At 38.7% G+C, this 21,801-nt stretch overlaps 2 protein-coding genes across 4 annotated transcripts in view; one reads left to right on the forward strand and one right to left on the reverse strand.

The window, feature by feature from the left end:
- Positions 1–16: 16 nt before the first annotated feature.
- On the forward strand, positions 17–11,341 carry rflna (refilin A). Its single transcript, XM_079466750.1, has 4 exons — positions 17–226; positions 689–1,005; positions 7,495–7,604; positions 8,427–11,341. The coding sequence occupies exons 2-4, from the start codon at positions 790–792 to the stop codon at positions 8,767–8,769; spliced, it is 669 nt and encodes a 222-aa protein (XP_079322876.1). The 5' UTR covers positions 17–226; positions 689–789; the 3' UTR covers positions 8,770–11,341.
- Positions 11,342–18,766: 7,425 nt separating this feature from the next.
- ncor2 (nuclear receptor corepressor 2) overlaps positions 18,767–21,801 on the reverse strand; it is a 70,137-nt gene continuing 67,102 nt past the window's right edge. For all 3 annotated transcript variants that reach the window (XM_079467497.1, XM_079467495.1, XM_079467496.1), the window contains one exon: positions 18,767–21,714. In XM_079467497.1, the coding sequence (XP_079323623.1) occupies positions 21,518–21,714 (197 nt within the window). In that variant the 3' untranslated portion in view covers positions 18,767–21,517. The remainder of the gene's footprint in view (positions 21,715–21,801) is intronic.

A 21,801-nucleotide genomic window follows, 5' to 3' on the forward strand; every position in this document is an offset into this window, starting at 1 on the left:
CTGCTGGCGCTCAGCTCACAGACTTCTGCGCTTCTGATGGAAAGAGACGAACAGATGAGCCGGGCGCTGTTTTAACTGAACGAGCTGGAAACTACTGACACACTTCTGTGAATTTAACCTTTTTGCAACACTTTGCTGTGGAAGTAATCGCGTGTGTTGTGGATTTTACTCACCTGAGATCATGAATTAAGTGATTTAACCAGAGCTGGGATCGCGCAATTTAAAGGTGAAGTTAACACGAACTCGCTGAAGTTCATATTCCGTCTCCTTGTACAGTGTTTTTTATTATAGCATTTAATTTAACGGCAGTTTGTCTAATGTGTATGATAAAGCGTCACCTTTTGTGAAAAGTAAACATTTTACTATAGTAAAAGCGTGTTGCCGTGTTTTCTGCTGGATTGATGATCGTTTTGCATTGACGTAACGTTAGTTTGGAGTCATTGCCGTGTAGTTTAATAACAAATATCAATGTTAAACTAGGTTTACTTTAGTAAAACCACAGCTAATTTTCGTGAACGTGTACAAATAAGCGTGATAATTGAATCCTTTGGAGCATCATTTGCGTGTGCACGCGTCACAATGGACCTCGAAGGGTATACGCACGACCCCGCTTGGTATTTTATGGCACAGTCATTATTTACGCAATGTTGTGTAATATTCAATGTCTATTGTGTTTATGTTGTTTTAGACATCTGTTGGAGCACCGGCTTCTGATATGGGATTTTAACTTTATACCGCGCGTCTCTTTGGAGTCAGTTCGCCTGGTTTTAGATTTGCGCTCTTCCAGAAATGGTGGGCCACTTACATTTGCAAGCAATGGATGAGAGTCTGAAAGGAAAGAACCGGGAGGGACTGCTCGATAGTCCGGATTCAGGACTCCCCCCGAGCCCCAGCCCGCCCTTCTGCTCTCTGTCGCCGGGGATCATTGAGTCGCGCTCGGGGAGCTGTTCCACGCCAACCGAGCTGCAGGGATACAACAGAAAGGAGAGCCGTGAGGGCAAACTGGTATGCATTCGTCTAATGAAACATCAGATCCAGAGGTGATGTTTACGCAAGCAGGGCATGTTTCAGAATCATCTTCCTTTGTTGGCAGTGGAACAACATTCTTATGGGTCAGTCGGTGCCTTTTGATTTTAGGGTTAGCGCACTAGACCTACAAAGGATGTTGACACAGGAACATGGTCTGTTTGTGTAAATCATGTTGTGTAATATTCGGACAGCAGGTTTCACTATATGTAAACTAGCGGTTTGGTATTTGGAGCTTTAGGGCTGAGATACACTTCTATGCAGCAATGACATAGAAGAAACATTTTTGGTTCCCACCAAATAACCTTTGAGTCAAAGATTCATTACAGACACACTTTTTGTGCAATAGAACAATTCTGTGGATGTTAAAGGTACCATTTAAAGAAGCTTTATTGCCACGTGTTGTATGCCACTGTCAAAGAGTTGTAAGTTTGAAGAACACGATAGATTAATATATGCTTTATCTTCTTCAGTTTTAAATATTTGTCAATTATCTTTTCTTTAATTGTAGCATTGTTATGAGGGTTATGATGATGCTTTTTTTTAAAACAGACACTGTTAACACCTGGTGGTAATGTAATAATTAGAAGAAATCAAACAATGTACTGAAATACAGAGCTTCAGGTGGCCGTCCCTCTAGAGCAGTGGTTCTTAACCTTGGTTCAATCGAACCCCAGGGGTTCGGTGAGTCAGTCTCAGGGGTTCGGCGGAGGTCAAGACACACGCTGACTCATATGATTTGTGATGACACACCCCGATTGGCCATCATTGGCTGCAGGTGATCACGCAACATCGCTTGGCCTATCTGTGCTGCAGGGAATTTGGTGCGCCCAGTAGTCGACTTGTGACTGTCGTGATGGTACGTCGTGTGATTTCTTTCTTAATATTTTAATCCCTTCATACTAACTATGTCGAGCAAAAAAAGAATTTGGTCGGACGAATATGTACAATATGGATTCACATGTATAACGGAACGTGATGGAGTCCCAGTCAGCGTCCTAACTGCATGATTTGCAATGCCAAGTTGAGCAATTCTAGTCTAGCACCGGCAAAACTAAGAGAACACTTCCTTAAGCTGCATGAAGATGGAAACATTTTTAATGGTTTTGTTCTTTAAAACACAGTGATGTTGATGCACGGTTAATTTTGTGCACCAGTAAAATATATACCTAAGTTTGAATTTGAAAAAATCATATTTTATTTTTCCAATTAAGAAGGGTTCGGTGAATGCGCATATGAAACTGGTGGGGTTCAGTTCCTCCAACAAGGTTAAGAACCACTGCTCTAGAGACTCGCTCTCATGACCAGAAGATGTAAGGTGGGGGGGGAGAGAGAGAGATAGAGATACAGTTTATGTAAACAAGTTGACCTTGTGTCTGGTGAACTTGAATAAGGAAACTGTAACCGATCTCTCTGTCCCTCCTTCCTCATAGCAACCTTTTACAGCACATACACACAAACAAGCTCTGCAAAGAGACACACATATAGTACTGGACAGCATGGAATTCATGTTACAGTACAATACAACACGCATAGATCAACAGACTGGGCATAACTTAGGATCTTATTTCTATCTCTGAAAGGTTACATACTGTAGCACACTAACCTAACACTTTCTGAACCTGACATTACAGTATGAGTAACTACTAAACTTAAATTTGGAGTCGCTTAGGAACCGCTTCCAACACTTCATACTGCATGCGTTTACTAGGGTAGGAAATCATATTTTCCCTCAAGAGCTCATCGACAGTTCAACTTGTGTCAAAACAACACAGCGTCATTTATAAAACAGATTCCAGGGCCTGAGCCGAGTTTATGGCCGTTTGAATTTAGAGCTATTGTGCGGCACAAGTGCCTTGCCCAAGCACGCCGCAAAAAGCTGCTATCCAAAGGCATTCTGGATAGTATAAATGATCACTTAGACACTCCTTATTTGCCTGTTTGACAAACATGCTTGCACTTGTTTGGAAACTGCTCTAATGTTCAGACAAACGTTGCTTAACCACCTACTTTACCTCAGTAAAATAGAAAAGATTATCTGTGCAACATATTGTTTGCTCTAAGGGTTTTAACACATTGGAAAGCTCTCACAGCAACCCTTCTGAGAATTCTGCGCTGAAAGCCATTTTCAAAATCATATTACTTAAATGTATACAAATGTGGTCGACCCTGCAGTTAACATGCAATATATGAAGACCAAATGCTCTCCCGAAGAAGAAAAAAAGAAAAAGCGAGCATACAAAGCCATCATTGTTTGGTGCACGTTGCATTTTCCGCTTGTTGTGTCCCAGCATGTGTATTCGGTGTATGCAACATACATGTTTGCAGAAGACGTGTCTGCCTGCATCAGTTTTCCTCTCATTATGTAGCCAAATGTTTTGAGAGGTGTTTTTGTAAGCCATGTAAAAACAAAATGATCCCATCTATTTTTGAGGGGCAGATCTGACACGGACTGTTGCAGTCGATTGCATAAGAATCTGATTACTCGGTTATACTTCAAGTAATAGTTCACCCAAAAATGAAAATGCTGTCATCATTTACTAACCCTTTTGTCATTTCAAACCTTTATGACTTTCTTTCGTCCACAGAAGACAGAAGAAGATATTTTGAAGAATGTTGGTAACAGAATAGTGCCGGTACCCATTCAATTATATTGGATGGACACAAAATCAATGGGTGATTTTAATGGGTGCCAGTAAACAACAATGTTAAAAATATCTTCAGCTGTGTTCTGTGGAGGAAACAAAGTCAAACAGGTTTGAAATGACATTAGGGTGAGTAAATGATGACAGGATTTTCATTTTAGGGTGAACTATCAATTTGAATTAAAGAAGCAAAGGGTGCAGAGCTATGGGTAAAATATCACCTAAAGAAATTAAGCAAACCAAACAATATTATGGTAAACACAATAAACAGTTCAGTGTTATTGTAAGGATCGTCACGAAAAATACCCTTTGATCCGATGAAAAAAACGCTAGAACTTCAAGCTCTTTTTGGCGCAAGCAATGCCAAAGTTGTGGGTTCGATTCTCAGGAAATGCACCGAACAGAATGTACCTGGAAGGAACTGCGAGTCTCTTCGAATTAAAGTCTGCTAAATGTATGAATGTAAATGTAAACATGACGACCACAGCAACCAAACCACAAAATACCTCTACAGTATCTGAAACAAAGCCAAGAGTGAGAGAGAGAGAGTGAGAGAAAGAGCAGCATACCGTGGGAATGGCGATACAAGGGCAAAACGGCAACAGAATAATTTTGTTGGGATTTAATCCAAAAATGTCTATTTATATGGAAGTTATAATGGGTGAATGCAGATAGCTGTCAAAATAAAGTCCAATAGATGTCAATTTAGAAACCACTCTGACCAATTCAGTACCTCTTTAGAACCGCTAATGTAACCGAATATTACGCTGGAACTGATATGAGTAATAACTCCTAACCTTGATACAGGACAACTTCACCTGCTCAAATGGACCAGCGTGTCCCTGCTGTGGGTTCATGTGCGTGGATGACTGACTGTCATGTGACTGTGTCTCCTGGGTTTGTGCTTGGTGGCACATTGTGTAACGGCACAGTGGACACAGTATCCATCCTGGACTTAACACTAGGAATAGAGAAGAAATACTCTAGTACTGTACTTTCTCTCTTCCATACATATGGGTACAGACACATGTTTAAGAACACAATCTTTCTCATGTTGGATCACGTCTATTGGACAGCAGGAGGTGGCTGGAAACGTCTCACAAACAGCATGTATGTTAGAAAATGAATCATTTAGTGTTGGCGTGCCTGTTTTGCATTCATAGGAGATTTCCAAACTCATCACTGCATACATTTACTAACTGCTGAATGTGAGTCAAACCTCCCTCTCTCATCATTTTGTCATCATTTACTAACCTTCATGTCGTTCCAAACCTGTATGACTTTCTTTTCACAAAAGAAGGCATTTTGATGAATGTCGGTCACCAAACATTGAACTCCTTTGACTTCCATTGTATGGACTCAAATCCGCAGAGACATTTCTCAAGAAAGCGGTTAAATACAGGTTTTAATGACACGAGGGAAACTCAATAATTGACTACATTTACAGTTTTTAGGCTGGAATATCCCTTTAAATCATCAACACAAAGCAAAATTATACACTTTCCAGTCAAATGTTAGGATGACACCTGTTTGAACCTAAGGGGACATTTCTTCTTGCAGTACTTCCAAAATGACCTTGGTAAGCAATTGTTAAGGAGGCTAAGATGTAACTTCTCAAATACCCTTTAAAGCAACAGTTGACAATGTGATACAATGAAAACTTGCTACTAGTTACTATGTGTAAAACTGCTTTACTGTTCCGCTCACGCAGAATAACAGTTTCTTCATGAAACAGGTTCACACAGAGCTAAAAATGCAGCTTATATATAAGCCAGCGACCAGTGTGGACATGCCTGTAGATTTTCTCGCTTAACAGGATCTGCGAGTTGAAAAGGTCACGTCTGACTGGACGAGGATACATTGCTTAGAAGTTCATTTAACTAATGTTTCAGAGATAAAGATGAGCACGTGCTGGAGGCTGAGGAAGGTGCTGAGTGTGCACATGGTGTGTGCGCTGCTGATGACTGGAGCAGGTGGAGACGCACAGACTGATCTGTGTTCCCACACGCTCTGTAGAATTGTTGCCGTTTGTCTGACCTCCAAATATATCAGCACAGGGACAAAGCACATTCACACAGACTGCACTGCTTCAAAATATAATCTGCTTGTGTCATAGCCTGCTGTTGAAATCAGTTAAAAAGACTCTTGATTTAGATCTGGGGTATTCAATTAAAGTTCCAAGAGGACCGGTCTTTATATTTTCTTTCAAACGGAGGTCCAGACAATATGTTTCTTTTTAAATAAATAAATATTTAATCAATTTAGTCCTCTTGGCTATATATATAAAATATATGATCTTTTATCAGGCCATTAATTTTATATGTTGACATCACACTGTGTGTGTACAGTATGTATTGTAGGCTCTGTGGATGGAAAATGCTCTCTTAATCATAGTCTGATCATTAATATCTGTGAATTAAAAACCTAGACAGCATACAAATAACAAATGTAATGTAACAATTAAAATGCTCTCATCATAGACAGAAAACAAATTGACTTATACAATTAGCCTTTCTATGCCATTCATACAAGAACTACTTCTATCTTCAAATAATTTCCCAGTTAGAACAGTTGTTTATTATAAAATATGAACCTGCTTGTGAAAACCCAGCTAAAGGCTTTTTACTGTTTTCTACATAAAAGTGAGAAAAAATAAATATCTTCAATATTGACTTAATATTACCTTTTAAAGATTGAAATCTTTATTTTATTAATACTTGAAATGAATAATACATAATACATTCGATTATGAGACTCAAGCCTGGGTTTGCTGCCGTGTCTGCTGCCCTTCATGCGGCGTGTGTTTGGTGGGAGAGAAGCAGCGCGGTTGGAGCAGAAAGGGTTAAAACGAAGCGCGTTTGGTGGCTTGGTGCTCTAGTAGAGGATATAGCGGCAAAAGATCAATTACATAAATGTTACTGAGAGCGTGTGTGAGATGACTGCTATAGATTGACATTTTGGCCCGGTTTCACAGACAAGGATTAAGGCTAGTCCCAGACTAAAATAAATGTGTGAGCTGTCTGCACTGAAAATAACTTGCCCAGAAATATCTTTTCAGTGCCATTGTTTTTGTCTCAAGATGCAAAACTGAAATGTATTCTTCTAAAGAATTTAGACATAAATATCTTAATTCAACTAAGGCAAAGTCCGGGTTTAAGCTGAACCGTGTTTCTGAAATGGCTACATTGTTTGTTATATGGTTGTCAAGACACTTGGTATATTTCCCACCACAAACGTGGAAGTAACGACTGGATTTAGTGACAATAAAAGTATTAAGGAACATTAAAACATTCATGTTACTATTGACTTAGTAGCAATAAAACATTACCAGTGTCTGTTACATTAAAAGGGCACCGTTCCATAAAGGATTTCAGGGTTAAAGTGGGAATTATCAAATTTCCGGGAGCATGTGAAGGCGGCGCGAGTTAAATTGTAAACTTCTTTGCGGACAAAGGGTAAAACCTTGGCAAATGATTTGTGAATCATGCTTTTCATAATGTATTCTACCTACATTTTTCTATTTCATTGTATAGATCACTTCGTTAAATGGAAACAATGCTTGTTCAAAGCTGGTCCAGAAGAACTTCCTGTTTAAGATTTGACACAAACGTTTGAACAAAGTACAACCAGCAGAACATGTATAACCAAATCAAAATGTTAAACAAATATCTTTAAGATTTAGCTATATATATAAAAATTGAATCAAATAAAAAATTGAACCATAAGTGCTTCTGGACCAGCGTTCACATGTTGCGAAGTGGTCTATACTGAACGTTAGCAGAATGGCAAGCTAATACCTGTCTTTCAATGTCTTCCTCTGTAGCTGCCGTACTTGCTGCTGAATTCGCAAGGTCAAGATGCTAAATCGCGCATGTACCCTGTGGTCTATGGAGAGAGCATTGAGGTCAACCCCAAACCAGAAAAAGAGATCAAGTAAGTGAAGTTATATATCACCATTAACTAGGGGTGTGACAAGATCTCGCGACAGCCGTTGTGTCTCGCGAGAACACAATACCCTCACGCAATTGGCAAGATGGAGTGATGGGCTCGAAACTGCAACACATATGCTCCCTAAATTTAACCTGTGCAACCCACCTCAAACATAAGCGATGTTTACGTGGTTCATGCTTCTGAACATAGCAATTGCAAGTTCATATTACGTTATTTCAAATACATTCACAGGCAAACCTCTTCAAAAACGGATAACCTGTCCCTTACACATGTGCAATGTTAGCATAAAACATGTAGTTTTCACTGTTTCTCTGAAGGCTATGAGGGTTCAGTCAGTGGAGGAAGGAGGATTGACAGTGTGATATGATTGCCAGCTCTGCTAACACGAGCACTATGCAAAAGCATATAGAGAAGCAACCACAAGCTGCACCTAAGAAAACAAAGCATACATTTAGAGCAGTTACTGCCTGTCAGTTGAATTTGTGACAAAACATTTAGCAGTGTTTACATATTGTTTATTACTGCATAATATGATTCCTTAAAAATTAAGTTTAATTTGTTTAAGATGATTTTACAATACCTACATTTCTTTGCATTTTGTGTTATTAAAAAAAATCCCTATATATATATATATTCTTCATTGAGGATTTCTTAAAAAAAAAAATGTATCGTTCTCGTGAACTCAGTCGCGTTGAATAAGTGTCTTGTCACACTCCTCCAATTAACCATTAATGTTAGAAAATGTACGTCCTCTCAGTTAAGCAATGTTTGACTGTTAAATCTGTGTCATCTGACCACTGTCAGGTTTAACTCGACAGTGAAGTACGCTTCAGACAGACATTTTCGTGACGAGGTGTTCTGCGCCCAAGTCCCGACCGCCACGTCCTTCAGCGAGACAGTTGTGGCAGTTCAGAACTGCACGTGGCGCAGCTACAAGACAGAGGTTCACTTCGAGCTACGGCACAGGCCGATACACTTCCAAAGCACAGCCATCGTGTTCCCCAAGCACGCTCGGAATACGTACCGCACCACGCTAAACTACAACGGTAACAAAAACGGAGCCGGACAGCGACGGTTCGTGTCCACGGTCAGGCTGGAATCCACGGAGGACAACAGTCCTTGTATCATTTACACAGAAGACCTCTGAGACCCCAGAAGGTTGTTATCTTTCCAAAAATCCACAAACTCCCGTTGCCTAATGCAGTGAAAGTGCTTGGACTTCTGTTACCAAAGCCCTGATAAAAATGAATGGCTAGAGACTTTAAAGGAAGAAAGATGAAAGGAAAGTCTTCATTTTGTTTGTTCGCAATCAGTCAGGTTGGTACTTGAAAGTGGAAGTGAGGGTAAGCTGTCTGTGTGCAGCTTTTGCAGTATATTTGTGTGTTCTGTGTCATTGGTGTATTTTTGTATATTTGTGTTCTTTTTATTTTAATATCCAGTCATACCAGACATGTGGAAAGAGCAGATGGCTTGACGTTTTTTATTTGTTTATATGCAGGCCTGCACAGATTCTGCAGAATTCAACCAAATGTCATTTACAAAATTCGACACATCCCTCATCATTTGCACATTTTAAATTACATGAAATTGTCTATCTTTCTGTTTGTATGAGGTACTGAAATTTGGAATTAGCTAAATTCCAGTAAATTGCTTTTTAGGACAAACCTTATTTTTGGCAAATCTTTTAAGGTTATAAAAATCCAGTGCAGATTATATGTGGGCATTAGTAGTGCTCAATGTGAGAAAATACAAACTGTGTATGAGTTGCACTTACAGCTTTTTTTCTATAAATGTCTTGGTTTGAATAATAGCAAGTAAATGAGTAGGAGCACTTGACAGGTTGGACCAAAGATTCTTTCAAATGAAAAGAAAGGGAAACTCAACCTTAAATATTTCCCCCTTTCTGTTGGTACCTCAGAACATGTGGAATAATTATTGCACAAGAATTTTAGAAACCGCCCAACGGCCCAAGGATCCATAATAATTTAAAGCTGCAATCCGTAACTTTTGCTATAAAGGTCCAGTGTATGAAGATAACATATTTACAAGACGTGCTCTGTAGAGCAGTTTGTAGAAACAACATGGTGGATTTCGTGTAAGGGGACCCGCGGTGTTTGCAGATAGAAGAAGCTCATTCTAAACTACTAAAAACGCTTCATTATACCTCTGAAGACATAGTTATGTATATTATATTGCATTTCTGTCAATAGATCCAAAAATTACACACTGGACCTTTAAAACACCATCTCAGTTTATAACATAAAATTGCAGGTTACTTTACATACAAATCTTTACATATGAGGAAGCCTCACTGAAATGTCCCGGCAAAATTGTACTTAACAGCTTAACACATAAATCATTATTATAAACCTCCCATTGTGAGTCAGACGGCAGTTTTTAAGCCTGATTTACGTACTTGCTCAGTAATAGATTATTGGTCATTTTTAACCAAAAAGGTTACGGATTTAAGCGATTACGGTAAAAAATGATCTGCAGTCACAAAGCCGGTTAAAGAATGACAAGAAATGTAAGAAAGTATACAGGAAGTTGCAGGTGATTAAGCATGTATTCAAAGGGACGATTCAGCACATTTTGGGGGAGATTTTTGGAATTGAAATGCCAGATGGTGGTTTTGTGAGAGATTTTATCACGCCGCCATTAACAATCTGAAAAGGTCATCTCGAGGAAGCAAAGTTCTTTTACCTCATGGCATTATCATCATCTAAAGCATGTCCAATCATCTGATAAACTTTCAGATTGTATAGTTGGGAAACCTTTGGTTTCGTAAGTAATGAGTAATTTGTTCTTTTTTGGAGCCAGTTAGTCTCATACAACATCTTGATTACCAACCGGAACTTTTGTGACCTCCAGCAAACCCATTTCCTCTTTAATGTGTTATACACGAATGCTTTCGTACAGCAGGGAGAAAACACATTCTTTTCTGACATGGTTTCTTCTTTTTGAAAGGGTTATTTTGACTAAGCAGTCAGGCGTTGTGGACGCGTTAGTACTTTATTTCTGTCTTATGGACTATAAATTGAATTCTGTAAAAGCTGTACATTTTGATCTCTTACCTCATTTAAAAAATCTTTGTTTTGGCTTTAAAAATATTTGTAATCGTATGTGTCGGGGAAACTTCTGGTGACTGGGACTGGAAAAAATGGAAAAGTATGTAATGGCACATGCATGTGAGTTCTGAGAGGAAATACTTGCCAGTTGAAACGAAAGGAACACGGTTACCGTACGTTAGTGCGGATGTGTTCAATAGAACGATACAAATAACACAAGGTAATAACTGCCAAATCCATTAGTATTTCATAACAGATTACCAGACATCAGATATACCTCCTGTGTTGAGATGGATTATCTGAGAAATGAGGGAAGTGAAAATGAAAAGTTGTGAATGGAGGAATTTTTGAAATGTCTTGAAAGTCATGGAATGTTATTAAAGTGGAGCTAAAGTGTGATTTTATTTTTTACACGTATGGACTTCTGTGATTAGCCTACCTTTGTTTGGTGTTAACTGATTTTATTCTTAAACGTAATGATTTGCGTTTATGTAAAATACTTTCCTGTTGTATATGTTGCATACAGCACTAGTAATTCTCTTTATATTTTTGTAAGATTCCCCAAGTTAATTGTCGTCTTTTGAACAGATAAGAAAATTATTTAAGAAAAATATGTATATCCAAACTAATTAAATAAAAGACCCAAACCCTAAAATGGCTGTTCAGTTTTGCTTTTAATAAGGTAAAAAGATTTGATGAAATGTACTGGCGATGATCTGCTACTTATAAGCTGTCACTGCTTTTCGTGTGCATTGTTACATATACAGAAATGAATAACTGTTATTATACAATCATAGAATCCAGGAGATCTTAAAACGTGTCTCTGGACGGCTATTTAACACAATAACACACTATGAGATCATTCATCTTGAAAGTTTCACATTGATCAATCCTTTCAAAGTCACGTTTAGGCTATAATACAATAAACATTAAATGGGTTTTAAACATTGTCAAATCATTATAACATTCCACAAAGTATCTAACAATACTGTATGTGTATCATCACAGTACCATACCAAATATAGACAAGTTCACTGATGTGTAGTTTGTACAAATTTTGTAGAATTGCAACAGGTCCAAAAATAATGCTCAGAATGCCAAATGCTAAAAGATCGCTGCAATAGATACTTGGCCGGATTGGGGTACTGTCTTATAAGAACATTAGTCTGATGTATGTGATTGTTTTCATTGTGTTTGTACAGGATCTGAAATGCACATGTGGCAACATACGTGGAACACTCACAGCCACCGAATAAAAATGAAAACAATATTTCCATGGTGTTTTTAAGGACGCAAGAGATAACACAGCCAAACCTGGTGAATGGAGATTCCAGAAGAGGTCTCGATTAACAATTCTTTTAATGAAAAATTCCTTGAGCTTTTCATTCAAGTGGCTTGAAAGAATATTTGGTTGATAAATATCTAAGATCATGATTGATCAAGCAGAATGTAATATGACTTCTGCAAAACAAAATGAGCTTGCCTACTAACGTTACTTCAGAATCAGAGCAATTCACTCACAGTTCAACAGCGCTGTAACTATGCTGTGACATGTATTTACCTGTAACAGAATGCCTGTACACATAGTTGCCAAGCTCGATTAGCATTCCTGTTGTTTTCTTTTGACGTCGTTTTTCAGTTGTCTTGAGCGTATAACCAGAGCTACTCTTATCAAAGAGATGGGAGGCTGCACTTTCAGGACCGCATTTTTTGGACCCAAGGTTTTTAGCGACAACCAGGGGCGCCCCTAAGGGGTGACCAGGGGTGGCCACCCACCACTGTATAAACTGTGGCCACCCCAGTATGATTTTGCAGTGGGAACTATTAATTTGAATACATAATATAAATTCACAATAGTTCGTGAAGTGAAATAAGATGCAACACCCACTGCAAGCCACAAAAAAAGAAGTTGTAGATTGATTGGCGCCACCAGAGTAGCTGTTTCACTGCCGCTCCCCCTCTCCTATTGCGTCCTCAGTCAGTGCAAGTGCAAGAAGCAGGACTGACTGATTCGATCACAAGACTCTGGAGAGCATCTGTCTTCACTTTTTGGAGAGACGACAAAAGTTAACGGTATGTATGCCATACAGTAGTCTACTGTATTAATTACATTCCAGCTGCTGCAAAGAAGAGGCTACAAACGATCTGCCACCGGCTGCATCTTCACAGGCGACACATTTATTTTGGAAAATGTTTTAGCAAAAAAAGTTACGGACTGCAAAATTCATATTGTTACATTAACCAGAAACAAACGTAAACACGTATAACACACATTACACTGAATTTTTGGTTTGTTTTTGGTGCCACCCCAAGATTTTGCTGTAGCCTCCTAGTGGCCACCCCTATGGAAATGTTCTGGGGGGACCACTGGCGACAACCGAAGTGTTTGTGCATCTGTGTGTTTTTCTGAAGTATGGACGACAATAAGAGTGTGAGTAGACTGTCATATGTGAATCATATTTTTAAAACAACTGTGAAAATTTCTATCGGAAAGTTAATGTTGCCGAATAGTCTCGAATGCACTATATAGCCACAATATAAGCATCTAATGCTGTAAAACGAGTATATTGTTTAACGAAACTGTAGCACGACCTGCAGTCTTATGTTGATTTAGTGACTATGGGATGATTCAGGGTTCTCAAGTCTCACGCATTGGCCGTGAGACACACGCAATTCAACCAGTTCACACGCTCAAACGCCACACCGTGTATTTCTCACGCCGACAAGGTAATGCCAACCAGGTTGTCCTGCAAGCTTTATATATAACGTTGTATACGAGGCGCAGGCACATAAAGTGAAGTTTCCTGCCGCCAGCACGCATCTCGGCCAGATTGCGTTCGTTACTAGGCAACATAGATGCGCGAACGCACGGAAGTTGACGGTACATTCTCGGCCACCGGACGTTCGTTACTAGGTAACCAACAATATCACGCGAATCCACGTCGTGATGGAGGTAAGTTGGAAGAAAGCTCGTCTAACATTTTAGGCAAGAAAATGTAATATAATACAATATACATACTGATGCAGTCAAAACAAAACTAAGGGAAATGTTAAACGATATGGGAAGGAATTAAAATGTATTTCTTCATCATTTCATTTAAAATGATATACTGTATTAATAGTCTTTGTAGTGACATTAATAATGCTACATGTAATTTGTGCTGGTTAATTATGAACGATGGGTAAAATTGGGGGTGGGGTTCCATTAGGGCTCCTCCCCTAACCTCACGTGATCTCACTCCAAGCTTTTGATAAAACTTGAGAACCCTGGATGATTATTAATCCAAGGCCTAGCCAGCACAATATGTAGCACTTCGTTGTGAAACCTTGTTAACTATACTTTCAAATAAATTATTTTTCATTTGAAATCATTTAAATGAATCTTTGTGTTTTAAATGTCACGTCTGTTCAATTGGACATTATATTTATAATGTTGATTGTTACATTTGACATCATGGCGATTGACTGTTAAAATACCACGTGCTAGATTTTGTCATGTATCTGTATAGTCTGTATGAAGTGATTTCAAGGACAGAGCTCAGTGCAGGTGTATCACAAACATTAATACATTTGTCTATTGGTCACTACGATCTTTTAAATGATTTAATTCTCTCTCTCTCTCTCTCTCTCTCTCTCGCTCTCTCTCTCTCTCTCTCTCTGATGAAGTGGTGTGTGACAGGTGTCGTAGCTCTACGGAAGGGGGGCGGGGCAATGACGTATGGTGAAGGTGCTTAATTGCACACACGTGTTCGGTGTTGAATGCAGGATGTTATAAGAGGGAGTGTTTGATGTTTAGAGGGGGCACTGCTGAGTTCCTTGCCAAAGCTGCCGTGTCGGGACGTGGGTGAACGTTATGCCGTGTTCGTGAGGGAGAGTAGCTACTTTGCGGCTTCGGGCTGATGTTGAACACAGGTACCGGTTTTATTCTGTACTGTGAGATTTATGAGTCCTTATGAATTTGAATTATAATGGTCCCCCGGCGTTTGTTTATGTGTGAATGGGGGTTATTCGAGCATCTCGTTCATTTCTCATGTATTTATCAGCTTACATTTTACCGCTATGTGTACAGCTTGTGATATGAATTGCATGTACTAATTTATGATTGGTGTTAATTTATTGTGTGGAGTATTGAATAACGTGCATTGCGAAGCTTTGTGTCTGTTGATATTTGGTGTGTATACTGTGGGTGGGCACACACTTGACCTTATGACCTTAGTGTACCATCCTTTTGTATCCCTGCTGGTTGTATGTGTATATTGGAAATATTCTACCAGGACAACGTGTGGACCCTAGTGTAATGCGATGATACTGATCGGTGGCTCCCCCTGTGTGGTTTGAACTTGTATAGAAATAAAGAATTTTGTACTTTGAGTTTGGTGGGTTGATGCTCTCTTGGCTGTTGTCCAGTATTGAACCTGTTGATGTGACTCTTTAATAAAGATATTTTTATACTTTACAGGTGCATGAATGTTGTTCATGTTGACATTTGTTCTTTTAAATATACACCATCTTAAATCTACCCTCAGTCCTGTCTACCCCTACCTTCACTCTGTACTTGAAATGTCGTTAATCTAGTGACTGAAAAGGCTATACCATGATTTACTGCATTTGCATACATGTTTACATTTAGTCATTTAGCAGACGCTTTTATACAAAGCGACTTACAGATGAGGAAACATTGGAAGCAATTATAACAGCATGGGCAACAAAAATACATGAGTGCATCAAAACTAGTCTATTAAAGCCTAGCACAGTATACGAAGCTTATTGCTCATTTTACTTGATGTTTATCTTATACTAGTTAGTCACAATAATTACTCCACATTAAGCATGTCAGCAATAAGGTTTAATTGTAAGAACTAAAGTTGGATTAGAGCTTTTAAAGGTTTATAAAACTCTAAAGTAGTTAGAATTGGGTGGAAATACTGTCTTGTGCACTTTTCGGTCCTCAAAAATGTGAGTCCTTGGGACTGCGGTTCTCAGAACTCCGATTCGGTACAATATGCGCTGTCACAAAAAATAAAGTCCTGGAATTGCGGTCGGATAATATTAGCGGTGTCTCGTAAGGCTGCGCCCTCGTGTCCTCCGGAGGTCATCCTCTATAGGATGCGGTATCCTCAACTTAGATTTAAAGACGACATGACATACTGGCAAAAAAGGAAACGGGAAGTACTACGTTGCTCTGACAATCAAGAGGTAAAAGGTTTACTACCTTCTACCCTAAACAATGCCAAATGAGTTAAACAAATGTACCTTTTTTGGGTAATTTTTTTTTGTCTAACGGTTTTAAACGTTTAAAAATCACAACACAACCTATTTACTATAATGCCTCTTGTAAACCTATATAAAAAATGCCTCAACACAAATTGTGAATGTTAATACAGACAAAATATTGTGGGTTATCTCTAGCAACGAAGGATACACCTCATGAGTCCTCTGAATTCTCGTGAAAGGTCTCATCAGAAGGCTGCTTTTATGAGACAGCATCGATGACGTAACAGGCTTCAAATGAGACCTCCAGAGGACGTAGCCTTCCGAAATGAGACATTGAAACTCATTGACATCCATTCAAAAAACGAACTCCTTGTCTCCTTTCCTAATGATAGCAGGCTTTCTTTTTAAAGGGGCTTTGGTATAACCGCCCCGACAGCTTTTTCATAATGGTGTCCCTCCAGAAGTGAACCACCAATCAGAGATGTTTATAATACCACCTTACAAGTTAGTACAAGGTTTATAATACCACCTTACAAGTCAGAACAGCAGTTCCTTTACAAAGCATTAATATCACAGGGTTTTGTTTGTTTTAAGCCTGAGAAATTCGTCAATTTTAATATTAATACATGATTTTTAATTTGTAGTGCCATGCGCATGTACCACTATGTAATGTATTTAAACGCAGGTGATTAGATGATGCTTTGCTTTGGGGTATTGCTAACTGGCAATAAGACCCACTGTTTGGAAAGGGCAGCCACGTGTTGTCACTATCTGTCCACTTATGATATTGAAAGTCAAGCCTAACTGCTCGAACACAAACACAAAGCGCTTCTGAAACTTTTTCCTTGAACACCGAAAACCTGTCAGTATTCATACATGTCTAATTTACAGCCCACAGCTGCATAGTTGCCATTTCCATGCAGATTGTTTTCATTTGTTTACTAGACAATAGCTCAAAACACGTTCACAATGATTTTGATTTCATTGGTTTAAGACATAACAACCAATGATGGGACACTGTGATGATGTGACTAATGTTTTGTATAGTAATGAGCACAGTTTTGTCTGTTAAGTAAACTTAAGATAAATCACAAGTGAACAGTGCCCCCTGGTGACATATGTCTGCTTTAAATTAGAGTAAATATTGTGCATACATTTACTCAATCCGCATTTATCTACCGTTCGCTTTATATTCGTTTTAAATTATTATAATACATTTATTTTTCTAATAAAACGAAACGAATATAGTGAATACATTTTCTAATTTATAGAAAAATCTAATTTTTCCCATCAACATAAGGTTACCAGCAGAGGACGCTGCAAAGCGACTACAGGCCCATAATATAACATTATTTAGTCTCGGCATATAGTCTCTGGCGAGTTTAGGAAACTATTTGAAGAATCACAATCAACCTCATTCACCCTTCTTTCATAAAACAAACAAACAGTCTTACAGTTCGTTTCCCCCGAGATACAAGATGTACAAGCCACATACTTTTCAAACACCAAATATTCAAAATAAGTACTGTAAACATTTTGGTTTTTACAAATAGCTGGTTTGGCTAATATGATGGTTTACACAGCCTATTTTTAAACAAGAGATTCATTGAGAATGTAAATTGATGGAAAAAAGGTCAATTGAAGAGTTAGAAGTGTTTTGGGTATCCCCTGTAATGTGTATGTCTGTATGACAATTATAAAGTTATTTATTTATTGAAAAGTAACATATTTTAAAAGTTAGGTTTGTGATTTATATTCCAAATGTATTTTATATGGGAAATTCCTGGTAATAGTGTGAGTATGAGATTGATATGAAGAAAAATTACACAGAGCTTATAATGCAGGGCTCCTCTCCAGCTCTTTTGTTTTTTATTTTACACCAATGAAACAATTTAAAGATTCAAAACGATGGAAAAATGTAAATGATTTCATGAAACCCCTTTGTTTTATTTGTTACTCATACTCTATACTTTTCAAGCATTGCTACAAAAAACTACCCATCGATTGTAAAACACACCGGAAATACTTGTAACTGTAGGCCTATTGACAAATTATACTCAGTTCCTGACATCAGTGTTTACATATACAACGTAAAAGTGATTGTTGAAAAGGGAAAATGAAAATTCTGTCACGATTTGGATTTACTCACTCGCCAGTTGTTCCAGAACGGAATCATTTTCTGTTCTGATGAACACGGAGAACGATATTTGGAAGAATCCTTGTAACAAAACAGTTCTTGGCCACCATTGATTGATTATTGAACAAAGACATTCATACAGGTTGGAACAATTCGAAGGGCAGTACATGACAGAATTTTTATTTTGGGGTGAACTATCCCTTTAAAGCAGTTTGTGAGGATGAAATATTGTTCATCAAAAGCATTGCACAGGTCTTGACAGTGAAAGTGAGATTGATTGTTTACTATACGTATTTTATGTTGTTGATTTTAAATGTGTATTATGAATTGTTTAGATAACCATTCTGATGGGTTTCCAAAAAGTATAATCCATTATAAAGAATTTAATTACTATTTGATGTTTCCTAAAATAATATCAAGACCGACACAGGAATGGTCAATAATGAACAAGGTCTAAATTGTGTGTGAGTGACATTCAACAGAATCTCTGTTTGACTGGGGATCCTGACCTTTATAATTTTGTCCAAGAGAGGCGACATTGCATTGGAATCTGTGCATGCGGTGCGTGCTGAGTTGAACTGCTCACACAGAGCTTGTAATGTGCACTCCAAGGGGACTCCCAGGGCTTGGACTGAAAAACTATTTGTTTGATAGTGCCTGTCATGCATGACAAATAGATCATAACAGTTGTAATCATTAATACAGAAAAAAGCACAGAAAACAAATCAATGGCAATACGCTTTTTATTTAAACATTAAGGCAGTGTTTTTTTTTTTCTGTTTGTTTAATTTTTACACTGCTATCCACAAAGCTTGCTGGTGGCCATGTTGAAATACAACAGTGTGAATATCAATCTTGCAGCAAATCACATAAATATGTACAGCCTTTAGGTTTATTTACACTCCTTGCTATAATACAGTGGGTCTTAATAAAAAAAGAAAAATGAAAGAAAAGAATATGCACAAAATGGTTGTACAAAACAGATGCCACCAGAAAAACTACTGAACTTTCCCGTTCTTTAAGAGGGGCTTCTTTCAGCCATTGTTATATCAGCATTCTCCTCTTCATCCACGTTTGATTCTGAATGAATATCTTCCACAGCCAAGGAAAGTGCAACACTGTCCTCAGTCAAAGAGCATCTGACAACAAATCAAACAAACAGGCAATATATAGGAAAGAAAGGGGGCGGTGCTCACTATACAAGAAAACACTGGATTTAGAGTGACGTTCACAAAATAAAATGCTGTCTGATGTGATATGTCTTAATCTCAAATCAGAGCATTCTGGGATTATTATTTTAATGCTTCTATAATGTTCTGGTTAAAGCAACTTTTTAAACATCCTGTATGAGAACAGACTTTGAGTGCATTTAAGATTGAAGTGACTGAAACAAAGCCCCGTTTACAAAACCACACTAGGTAGTGCACTTAAACTGTCCTTGACCATTGTTACAGAAAAATACCCCGAGACCGGATAAAACCCACCGTTGAATATTCATCTTTTTTAATGATCTTCTCCAGAGTTCAAGTCTGGAGAACACAATGAACATTGCGATTAAAGATAACTTTTATAGTAAAACAAGTGTGACAAATAAAAATCAAACAATACGAGTTAAAACATTTCATATCTAATATGCATGCAAAACAATTAGTAATCCCATCATAGAGGTGGGAGGAAAATCCAAGACCGCGTTTAGTGAAAACACAACTTTCGACAGTCACCGTTCATTCTAAAACCTCATCGCTCGTGTTTGTGACAAATTGTACAACCTTGGCATTACAAGGAGAAAACGAAAATGATATAAAAACAAAAAGTTGTGCGTAGTCACTTGGTAGTTTGAACTTGAGAAATGTCAAATACATGGCACTTAATACTAGAATTACTTTTAAAACTGTACAATGGGAGGGAATACGGTTTACACGAGGCGAGGTCACCTCTTTATTATCTCTTAAATAAGCGCACGAAAAAAGCCAACCCTGTGAGAGTATTCACGCACCCGAACCTTTCTTTAACCGCACGGAACAGACCCAAAGCAGCTCTAAATGTAATGTAAGAGACCTAGTCAGGCAGCATGGCTTTTTTCTCTTCAACCGACAGATGTGAGAAGGTTTGATGGAACATTCAGAGAAGATGACGAAAATCAGACAAAGCAGCTTCCACTAAAAACGCGTCCACAATCTTGTGATTGTCGCCAGAGAGTGGAACGCTTCACAAGGTAAGTGAACGGTAAACAAATAAACAAAATACTGTATAAGAAAATAAATGCTGTGTAAAAAGTTGCGTTCTTTAAAGTTGGCTTCCATTGAAAGACATCAACAAGAACCGCTTGCTCACTAAGTGCTTAACTTGTTACATAAAAAATACAATCCAAATAAACCAAAACAACAAGGGTATTGTATATTAAAGAAAAATCCAAAATAGCGATGAACTGGTGCTTAACAAAACATCTCCCATCAAAAGAGAAGAAACTGAATTATTGGTCTGCTAGAGTCATTTCTGAGTGCCAACAGGATCTCCGAACAGAAAATGAAAGTATGATGTCATCAAGTTAACAGTATGTGTACCCTGTAAACCAATGATATGGCCCTTCATGTAAACTCTGCAAGATATAAGAACAAAACACATTACGGCAGATGAAATGAAACATTCGCAGCACAGGGATTGCCAAACCTGCATCTCTGAAACCATTTTGTCATATCACGCCTGACGTATGCTTCAAATGCACTCAAATGACATCAAATCCAGTCAGTCAGATGTCAATGTTAAGAACAGAAACATAGGGCTGAGGTCTGTGGAAGAGAACTAAGTGGGTGTACATGCATGTGTGCGGTTCTCATATCTGCAGAGGATTCATCCAGCCTTCGCAACAAGCCGCACACAAGAACAAAAAGTTGCAGTTACGGTATAAGTGTGTGTCCTGAGCAGTCTAATGAGGAATGCTCCTAAATGCATCAACACAACAGATGAGTCCATGAGTCAACTCTGATAAGGCCAGCAAGACGACACTAATAGAAGTACATTAAAAAATGACTAAAAAGTGATTCTTCCTACAAGTAGTCCAGGAGTGATGGCACACTTTAACACGTGTGCAGATTCACAAACATGCACACGCACGACACATCAACACACCAGCACATCTCCAGCCGTGTAATGCACTAGCTGTGTGCGTGTGTGTGTGTGTGTGCTGGGGTACGGCCAGCGCCAATGGAGTCTTTACACCGACGGCCCTTGCTAGGGACCAATTTCTGGGAGTGTGACGAGCGTCTTTGCATGTGCATGCATGGATATGTGTATGTAGAGGTATCAGTGAGGGATGTCAATATGCATATTTTATGCCATGTTAACCGTCCGAGCGGAGATGGATGCATGTTCCCGTAAGCATTTGTCTCAGTATGGACACGAGTATACATGTGTGTGTGTTCTGTTCATCAAGCAGCAAACGTTCAGTCGCCCTAGTGTACATGTAAGGTGTGTGTTCACTCGCTGTCTGACAGCGTCTCGTATTGAGAGCAGAGTAGAGGCTTGGGTTCTTCCTCCCAGGTGCGGGGCTGAGCCTGGCCCTGCGAGGACGCTGATGCTCCCGAATGCGTGGGGGACGGAGAAGGCCCTGACATGATGCCGCTGGGGAGACGCATCTGCATGGTCAGGGGGTTACAGGGGAATGGAGTGGGACCTGCGCAGATAATCGAAAGATTTGATCAGCCGATCAGATGATCACTTGATACACAAATACATTTTAAAACTATCAATTTAATTGGTA

The sequence above is a fragment of the Barbatula barbatula genome (genome assembly GCF_947034865.1).
Source record: "Barbatula barbatula genome assembly, chromosome: 11".
Classification (NCBI taxonomy): domain Eukaryota; kingdom Metazoa; phylum Chordata; class Actinopteri; order Cypriniformes; family Nemacheilidae; genus Barbatula; species Barbatula barbatula.